Source organism: Glycine max, chromosome 19 (genome assembly GCF_000004515.6).
Source record: "Glycine max cultivar Williams 82 chromosome 19, Glycine_max_v4.0, whole genome shotgun sequence".
Classification (NCBI taxonomy): Eukaryota; Viridiplantae; Streptophyta; class Magnoliopsida; order Fabales; family Fabaceae; genus Glycine; species Glycine max.
Genome location: NC_038255.2, coordinates 51,077,963 through 51,086,991, shown reverse-complemented (window position 1 = coordinate 51,086,991; position 9,029 = coordinate 51,077,963). Strand labels below are relative to the sequence as shown.

General features: G+C 31.9%; 2 protein-coding genes across 5 annotated transcripts; one reads left to right on the top strand and one right to left on the bottom strand.

Annotated features, from left to right (window-relative positions):
* Positions 1–910: 910 nt before the first annotated feature.
* Positions 911–2,796, top strand: LOC100809845 (alpha-ketoglutarate-dependent dioxygenase AlkB homolog). 3 transcript variants are annotated; one of them, XM_006604869.4, is made up of 3 exons: positions 911–1,199; positions 1,376–1,684; positions 1,760–2,796. In XM_006604869.4, exons 2-3 carry the CDS (start codon positions 1,628–1,630, stop codon positions 2,636–2,638), a joined length of 936 nt encoding a protein of 311 aa, XP_006604932.1. In that variant the 5' UTR covers positions 911–1,199; positions 1,376–1,627; the 3' UTR covers positions 2,639–2,796. The 3 variants fall into 3 exon arrangements, with proteins under 3 accessions (XP_006604932.1, XP_003554797.1, XP_040868724.1); XM_003554749.5 differs by having other exon boundaries at positions 918–1,199; positions 1,404–1,684; XM_041012790.1 differs by having other exon boundaries at positions 918–1,199; positions 1,771–2,796.
* A 2,606-nt stretch (positions 2,797–5,402) lies between these two features.
* Positions 5,403–7,270, bottom strand: LOC100809309 (GDSL esterase/lipase 5). Of its 2 annotated transcripts, none has more exons than XM_041012789.1 (5): positions 6,964–7,270; positions 6,735–6,871; positions 6,194–6,418; positions 5,847–6,102; positions 5,403–5,766 (listed from the first exon to the last, which is right to left on the bottom strand). In XM_041012789.1, the coding sequence occupies exons 1-5, from the start codon at positions 7,223–7,225 to the stop codon at positions 5,531–5,533; spliced, it is 1,116 nt and encodes a 371-aa protein (XP_040868723.1). In that variant the 5' UTR covers positions 7,226–7,270; the 3' UTR covers positions 5,403–5,530. The 2 variants fall into 2 exon arrangements, with proteins under 2 accessions (XP_040868723.1, XP_003554796.1); XM_003554748.5 differs by having other exon boundaries at positions 6,750–6,871.
* Between the last annotated feature and the right edge of the window lie 1,759 nt (positions 7,271–9,029).

The following is a 9,029-nucleotide window of genomic DNA, read 5'->3' as shown; positions in this document are numbered from 1 at the left end:
GAGATTTGTCTAGTTAATTAAGTTTAATTATATTTAAATTTTTATATTTGATAAAATTAGTTAAAAATTAAAAAATTAACTTATTAAATTATAAGTTTTTGATAAAATTAATTGTTAAAGTAATTAAAAAATAAAAAATAAAAAATAATATAATTATGATTTATTTAAAAAGAATAATTAGAAAATTTGATAAATATACTGAAAATAAAAATGAAAGATAATATAAAAAGTTAGAAGCTATTTTTTTAAAAAATATTATTTTAAGTAGTATTTAAAAAATAATAAAAATTATTAAAAAATTGGTTACCGAATAATTAATTTTTTTTTAACTAATATAAAAAATAAAAATTTACTGAAATGTGTTGTGAAACATAATTTAAATATAAATAATATAAGTTAATTAAGATTAAGAGAAAAAAAACTATTACTCTAATTCCTAAAAATATACTGTAACAATGTGAGGTTACTTCCTGATGCTATTTTCTTTATTTACAGGAAAAAGTCCCGTAATATTTAATACTCCCTTGGTAGGAAAAGAATCAAAATTGACGAGTATATCTCTCGGAAACAAACCAAAAAGAAACGTATAACAAATGGTTTCAAAATAACTAAATAAGTTTCGCGTTAGAAAAAAAATTATCCCTAAATAAGTGATTATTTGTTTTTTTAATATAATATTAATTTTCCCCCTACTAATATCTCTAATAAGTGTTATTTTATTTTTTAAATGTAATATTAATATTAAGATTAATTTTATAAAATTATTATTCTTTTTCATCTATATATAAACTCAAATTCATTCGTAAATGTATATTTTGTTGAAAGATGAAAAATTATTTTTTTTGGCAATTTAGTAATTGATTAGGTAAGATTAATTTATCATTCAAATGCTGAAGGATTAATTTGTAATTTTTGAAATTTATTTTCTCCTTTCTTCTCCTGTTTTCTTTCTTCCCTTCTCCTTTTCCTGGACCATCTTCAACTGAGAAAAGATATTTCCGATGATCCTTCCCTCTTTTTCTCTCCTTATTTTAAGTTTTGATTCAAGAACGAAGCAAATTTGTTAGCACAAGATCCTTTTATATTACCTCTTAGCTTCTATTGCATTTTTGCACGGTTCTTTTAGCTAAAATGAGACTTAACATTCTGGTTATGTGAAGAATGCAAGTGTGCGTTGGATACTGCATATCGAAAGCTAGGTAAGCGTGAAGTTGTTTGTATACATCATTTTTTATTTAAAAAAAAATTGTGCATGATATTAAAAAAAAGTGCCCTTCAATCTGAAATTCTGCAGCCTTTATTCTTACTTTAGTTTGGGTAGCATAAGTTTTAAAGTACTGTGCTAACAAATTTGTGAAAATTTATTGTGGTTTAGATATTGAAGAGAAATTTTTTTTTTGAAGATGTTCCCCAAAAGCAGAAAGGTGGTGTCGAACATATTTCTAAGATGAAGGAAGTAGTAAATATTTTCAAATAGTACTATTCTTTTTAATAAATGTGAATGATATCGAGGAAGAGTAAAGCATAGAAGCGCGGGGGTTGGGGTTGAACTGGTGTAAACGAAAAGCCGCAAGACACTCTGTAAAATTTATAAATAGTACCATTTTTGGACGCAAGGAGAGGAGCAATGGAACCTCGTGGTCGTGGTCGTGGTCGCGGCCGTCACTCTCCATCCACTGCACCGGTAATTCATATTGATTTGACTGTTAATGTAATTAGGGTTTTTTTATGTGGTGATATGTTGCATGGGTATGTGTAGGTTGTTGTTAGATATGAGGAATCTGAGCGCGGTAGTGGCAGTAAGGAGAAGAATTCATCAGCTGATTCTGATTCTGTTGAAATGAGAGTGGGAAAGTTAAGTATTGGCGATGATAAGCCGGCAGCATCAGGGTTCGATATATGTCCCCCTAAACAAGCTGGAAGCGTTGTTCTGAAACCTCCTTTGTTTTTAAAGAACAGAGAAAAGAGACAGTCTAGTAATAGCCGTAGCAATGTGGTCGTATCATTAAGGCCTGGGATGGTGTTTCTGAAGGGTTACCTGTCACTAAGCGATCAGGAGATGATAGTGAAAAGATGCAGGGAGTTGGGGGTGGGAAGTGGAGGATTCTACCAGCCTGGTTACGGGGAAGACACCAAAATGCATTTGAAAATGATGTGCCTCGGAAAGAACTGGGATCCTCAGTCCGGTCAATACGGAGACCGACGCCCATTTGACGGAGCAAAGCCACCGCAAATTCCTCCCGAGTTCCACAGCCATGTCCACAGTGCACTCAAGGATTCCAATGCCCTCCTTCCCTCCATCTCCCCTGACATCTGCATTGTCAACTTTTACTCCCAAACCGGCCGTCTGGGTCTTCATCAGGACAAGGATGAAAGTCCAGATAGTCTTCGCCTAGGCTTGCCCGTCATATCCTTCTCCATTGGAGACTCTGCTGACTTCCTCTACGCTGACCACAGGGATCTCGACCAGCCTCAAAAATTGCTACTCCAGTCCGGTGATGTTTTGATCTTTGGTGGCCCCTCTAGAAATATATTCCATGGCGTCGCCTCTATTCATCCAAACACTGCCCCCAACCTCTTGCTCCAACATACTAATCTACGCCCTGGTCGCTTGAATCTTACCTTTAGACGGTACTAAATTATATATGCCTTTCTATGCATTGCTACCTATTTTGTAAAGTCTCTTATGTGATACAGACTAAATCAACAATGCTCCTAATGCTCTACTAATTTTGATGATACCTATAGTTTCTTATTGCTTTTTAAATTCTATAGTTTTTAGTTGCATTGCTTCTCTATCATGTGTCCCTCTCTTATTATTGCATTTCCGCTATTATGCTTGGATTTATTAGTTTGTCAAACCACAAAGTATGTTCTTTCCCTTTAGAACCAGGTATTGTTTTTGCACTTGATCTAAATAGCACTATTATCCATCGAATTCAAAGCTTTCTGATGTGCTTGACTCTGGCGTACTTGTATCTTACTATGGATATCCACAAGAAAATCATTTAATAACTCAACTTTGAATGTCAACAAGAGCCATAAACGGCTTTTCTTTATTTTTCATCTACCAGAGAAATTGAAATTTAACATCAAGTCAGTACCTCTTTTTTTTTTTTTTTTTTTGGGGGGGGGGGGGGTGGGTACAAATAGCATCATAGATCAACATTGCACTTAGACAGAGTAATCCAAGCTCTCATTATCAATGTTTGGCTCAATCCCGTTTAATAATTTAACTAATAAATAGAATTAGAGTTATATTGTTGTGAAGCAGTTTCTTGACCTAGAATCAAGCTCGGTTCTCCAAAGCTAATGCAGCGGAATCAATATGTACAAGCAGACAAGAATAAACTTTTTGCTTCAACCTGTCAACAGTCTCCACCAGCCCTTCACTTTCCGAGTTAGAACTGCTTCTCAATTTGTCCAGCCACTCATTTGCATGCTTAAGGTGTGACAACGTGAGAGCTAAATGGTTGGTTTGCTCCATCTGTCTTCCTGCATTATCCCTACTTTCCTTGCCCTTCTCTTGGGAGCCAATGGAAAACCCAGCATCTAATGTCTTTTTCAAGTACATCAGAAACCATGATCTTGTTTCATTTAAAAAGACCTCTTTCAGCTCATTGATCTCTTTGGTGCCATCCTCTTTGGCCCATTCTTGCTTCTCAGTTCTTGATAGATTGGTTAAGGGTTTTGGAGTCTTTGACGTGCTTTTAACAGGCATCACACCTGCCGTCTTGCCCGATTTATGTTTTTCTGCCGCAGTTGGAATCTTATATAGTTGAAGTGGTTTATCTTTCGACTGAGTTGTACCATTTGGCTGGTCCATGAGTTGCTGGAGGGCAAAAAATTTGTTCAGTGTGGCATGAGGGTTCTCTGATGATGCAGAAGAGCAGATATTGGCAAACATACTGAAAACCAAAGATGAAGAGGTAATTAGGCATTCATTTCTCCCCCAAAATTAACTACTAATGTGCAAGTTTCTAAATATCGGTTGTGTTGTGGTTTTGTTGCGTTTGTTGATATCGCAGCAAATCGCGGACAAATGTGTGTCAAAGTTTAGATGAAAAAAAAACTCTATATACCTTAGGCATTTAACTGTCATTGCTGCTGCAGATGCTTCTTTTTGGGCTTCTAGTACAACCTGAGAAGCTATTCCCCTATATATCTGCCTGATCTTTATATTGAGGTGATCAGTTTTAGAGTCAGTTTCACAAAGAATATTGCCATCTGATAGAGATCTTTTAATAGTTGACCTACCAAAGTCAAGGAATAGAATTATCAATCTTTCGGCAAAGAAGTCACTCTTTGGGCAGTATCAATTAATATAATAATTCATAAGGGGTACATAATGTGTATTCATTTGCATGCATCCAAATAAAACAAGGACAAGTTGGAAACACTGTCTATATGATATTGCTGTTATACAGATCCTAATTAAAGCCAACATGTCTCAATTTCACTGAAAACCCCATCTGAAGAAAGTAAGGAGCTTTAATTATTGCTAGCAGCAATCTGAGGGGTAAAAACAATACAATTACCATAAACTTAAGTAGAGCAAAGGGGAAAAACATGAGAAATGCTTTCAGTACGCATATACTGATACCAGCACCACCACAAACTACTTAAGAAATTTCACAAATTTAATTTTCATATGTGAAACAACACAAGAAGAAAGGTATTCTGCATTCCTTATATTGTAAAATCATTATAAGTTCTACCCATATGCTTAACTAATATTTTCAATTTGAGAATTAAGCTCTGAACTGAAGGCAGATTTAACCAGGAAAATATAACTGAAATTTGACAAGCATATATCCGTTAACTTCTTGAAATTTAAACATTTACTGGTTATAAAATCTTTCTGGTTTTATATATATAACCCCTAGCTCCCACAGTACTGGTTTTGCCTGTTGCGGCTGAAAATGACCCAAGAACCTGACCAAATATATATCAAGCAGTGTGTAAAATTATGCAACAAGGATAAATATATGGCCAATGTTTGCCCGTTATGGAAACAATTACACATATACTATTAAAAATAAAAAATACTTCTACTTGCCAGTTAATTGCCTTCTGTTTATTGCCATCCAAGTATGTGTAGTTGTAATAACGCTTTAAGGTTCGAATAAATTCTTAAGACTGCATTGCTGCCTTCCATTGACCCCTTTTACTTACGAATATTGAATTTCATTTGCTAGATGGCATTCTCCTGCCTTGTTTAGTTGACACTTTTAAACGTTTCAAACTTATCGGAAGCAAAGTTTTCCAATGTCCATTACGCATTATATTGACTTGACAATATGTTACTATCTCTTAATGGATGAGAGAGAGAAAGAGAGGGAGTGATAAGGAGGGAAATATTATGAGGACTAGTCAATAGATACAAGAATAATGGCACACTGTTATGAAAGTATTGCTTCATTAATCCATCAAGATGCCACAATTTAACTGCCGAATACATTTATTTTGCCTTATTTATAATACAAAAAACATAATAAGCATGTCATTTATTTAATTGAAAACGGTTGGATTATTCTTCAAATAGTGTTTTCAGACTGTATGAGCCAGCAATAGTTTGATTTCCGCTCCATATAAGCTGGGAAACAATCTGATGAGCCATTTCAGTGGGATGAAGCGAGTCAAAAAGCACATATTCGCTAGGATTCTCACATAAGTCATAATCTTTCACTGCTCTCTTACCCCCGCAACTGTAATATCCCTTGTAAGGGCCGCTGCCACAGCATGCCACGCTGCCTTCTTTAAACCCTTTACAACAAACCATCATGTACCAAAATCAGATGAGATTAAATTTTCACTTACTATAAATAATATTTGCAGTCACCTACCATATTTAGAAGGGTTGTTTATAACATCAAAGGTTAAATTAAAATAATTGACGTATGAATATTTAAATCCTTTTAGTTGTTTCTTTAACTTCTCAAGTTCCACAGAAAGCACACTGTTATGTAGTTTGGCTAGTGCTGAAGCTTCTTCCACGCAGGAACCTTTCGATCCATTTACTAGTGCCTTCACGAATGGAACACAACCCACAGCTGGCAGGTTAAAAACCCCAAATTTCCTCCCTCCTGTCTTGTGTATCCCCTAATGTTTCATATTAGATAAAACAGTAAGAATGGTAGAAAATTGAACTTTGATTCTAGAATTCCACAAGCTGTAAGAAACTTCTACATACCTTGATCACAGTTGTAAGATTACCAACTACCATGTCTATATATTTCTCAGTAGTGTGTGTACTACTCGAATTTTCTGACAAAGAGATTTCATAATCATTCCCTCCAATGCTAATCAAGTAAACAGCTTTGGCGAGCAGAGTTGTGGTTTCTGCATCTCCTAGGTCCTGCCTCAATACCTTGCTGACTTTCTTGAAATAACTTAGTTGAGTTTTTAGATCTATCACCTGAAATTAAATATCAATATGAACAATGATATATGAAGACCTTTTAATTAAGTACAAACACCTATTATTTTTCATTATCCTTTTTCCTACGATCATATAATATCACCTATATATCTATATTTTTCTTCACTAATTTTTTATCTTACTAGGTGTCAAATAACAAATAGTGTCGTACAAACCATGCTCATATTAAAATAGATACCATAGACAAGTACGGTTGGATATAAAAGTGAATGACCAAGTCAAAAGAGTACAATATTCATAATTAGTTAACAATTTTTTTTTATAAGCACTTAATTAGTTAACAATAACATACAACAGAGTAACAGACCAGTCCTTGATGGGTTTCAACCAAAGCCCCAGCTCCTCCTGATGCAAAATTCACTCCATCAACGTATTGTTGATTACCAGGAAAAAGATATGGTTGGATTAGAGGCAACTTAGCATACTCAGCTGCAATAAAGTTCTCATATTATCGTAGGTATAGAAGCAGTAAGGTATTGCTAGTTGCAGTTAATTAATTAAGCTCATAAAACAAAAATTACCTATGAAATCTGGAATCACGCGACCATCAGAAAATCTACCAGTTGGATACTTAAAGAAGGTTTCCCCATATGGAGAGTAATTTGCCTGATTATCAGCAGTAGTATTGATGTAATTATTGTTTCCAACATCAAATAATGAATCTCCAAATACAAATAATGCAGCGTTTTCTTTTGGCTGGCACATATCACCAAGGCAGCAAGTTGGAATCAGTATGCCACAGCATACAAAAAGAACTAGGAAACTGAATTTTAGACTTGCCATCTGAGTTTCACTTCAATTTTCTAATGATCTCAACAGTAAGCAACTTGTGTTTATAAAGGCCACTTTTTTTTTATCAATTATAATTATAAAGGCCAGTTTGACCTCATGGAATAAAAATTAAATTTCATCATTATGTGAATAAACAATTAAATGTTGAAAAGGTATTGTGGAATTTTGTGAGTTCCTTCCTTAAGACTTAAGAATACCCACAAGTGTACAAATCGTATATTAGCATATAGTTGAATAAGGACGAGAATCGAGCCTGTAAAGACTAAGTTTAAGATAAATAGTTTCCCTAAACTGATTAATAAATTTTTTAATTGAGATGCATAGAAAAAATTAAACAACCAAAACAAATAATAAATTTAATTAACATTTTGGTTATATAATAAATATAATTTATAATCAATTGAACTAATTAAACGGTAATTCACTTAAATTAATTAAAATTGTAACTATACCAATTACATTATTTCAAAATAATTTATCTCATCAACATATAATAAAATGGCTTAAATAACCTTTGGTCCATATAAAATGGGTGCTTTCTTATTTTAATCTTGCAAATTTTAAAAATTTTAAGTTTAGTATCTGCCATTAACTCATAATATAATGATGACAATAATTCATTGACTTGTCACATTATAAAATAGTAACAAAATAATTATGTATAATTTTTTTTTAAAATTGTGATTTTAGATCTTTCTTAAATGTGTTTTGATGAACATATGAAGATTTAAAAATAGATGAAGATTAAAAAAAAGTTACCAAAAAAAATTACACATGACTAATATATTAGATTTCTGATGATATGATAAAACTGTCGACATTATCATTACATAATCAGCTATTAATTAATATTATTATTTTACAACAGGAAACAAAAAATAAAATAAAATCAAAATCAGACTTAAAATCTTTAAAACACTAAATAAACTTATTTTATAGGATAAAAACAATATCTAAGCCAAATAAAAACCAGGTGTTTAAATCTTAAAATAATTATTATAAAAAACGATGTATCGGGTAAGAAATCATAACTGATATTTAATTATTACCACCAGTAATTAAATAACATAAATAAACTGAATGGTAAAAAAAACTTAAATAAATCAAAAAAGGTAGAAAAAAGTAATTTAATTTATCTAGAAATTTAATAAACATCAAATTCTAGAATTCAGTGATAACATTGGGTTTAGGCAACACTCCTTTTTTTTGTCTATTTTTTAAACCAACAAAACAACTTATTAGAGAACATAACGAATTAGTCTAAAATCAATTAGTTTGGCTTTTTTTATTATTCATAGAAATCCAACATATATAATTACTAAGAAATTTACAAACAATTAATGTATATTGATCGACTAATTTAATTAAACCTCCTTAGAATATTAGTCTAGATTGTTTTTTATTTCATATTTAATTGAAAATTCTTTTAATCAAATAAAAGTTCTATGTTAATTTATAAGCCCACGCAAATTGACATTGTTTAATTTTTTTAACATATATAGAATATATATAACATTTTATGTTAATTAAAATTGTTTTATGTTAATTATTTTTTAATTGGGGAGTATTCACAATGCATTCTTTAATACATCCATTTTAGCACACTCTTTTATCATTAGTTAAAACTATATAAATCACAGATTAGACTTAATAAATAAGAAGTGAACTTTATAAAAATTTATAATTTTTAATAAGTTTCAGTCAATAATTAAGAATGCGTTAAAAAGAGTATATTAAAAAATATGATGGTAATAATTCTCTTTAAAAACTTTTCAATATTTACATTAGTTTATCA

Excerpts from the sequence above, each read along its gene's own strand:
- LOC100809845 (XM_006604869.4), top strand. The coding sequence starts at position 1,628 with ATGGAACCTCGTGGTCGTGGTCGTGGTCGCGGCCGTCACTCTCCATCC. Across the intron at positions 1,685-1,759 it reads ACTCTCCATCCACTGCACCG|GTTGTTGTTAGATATGAGGA; the intron begins GTAATTCATATT and ends GGGTATGTGTAG.
- LOC100809309 (XM_041012789.1), bottom strand. The coding sequence starts at position 7,225 with ATGGCAAGTCTAAAATTCAGTTTCCTAGTTCTTTTTGTATGCTGTGGC. Across the intron at positions 6,872-6,963 it reads CGTGATTCCAGATTTCATAG|CTGAGTATGCTAAGTTGCCT; the intron begins GTAATTTTTGTT and ends ACTTTATTGCAG. Across the intron at positions 6,419-6,734 it reads GACTGGTCTGTTACTCTGTT|GTGATAGATCTAAAAACTCA; the intron begins GTATGTTATTGT and ends ATTTAATTTCAG.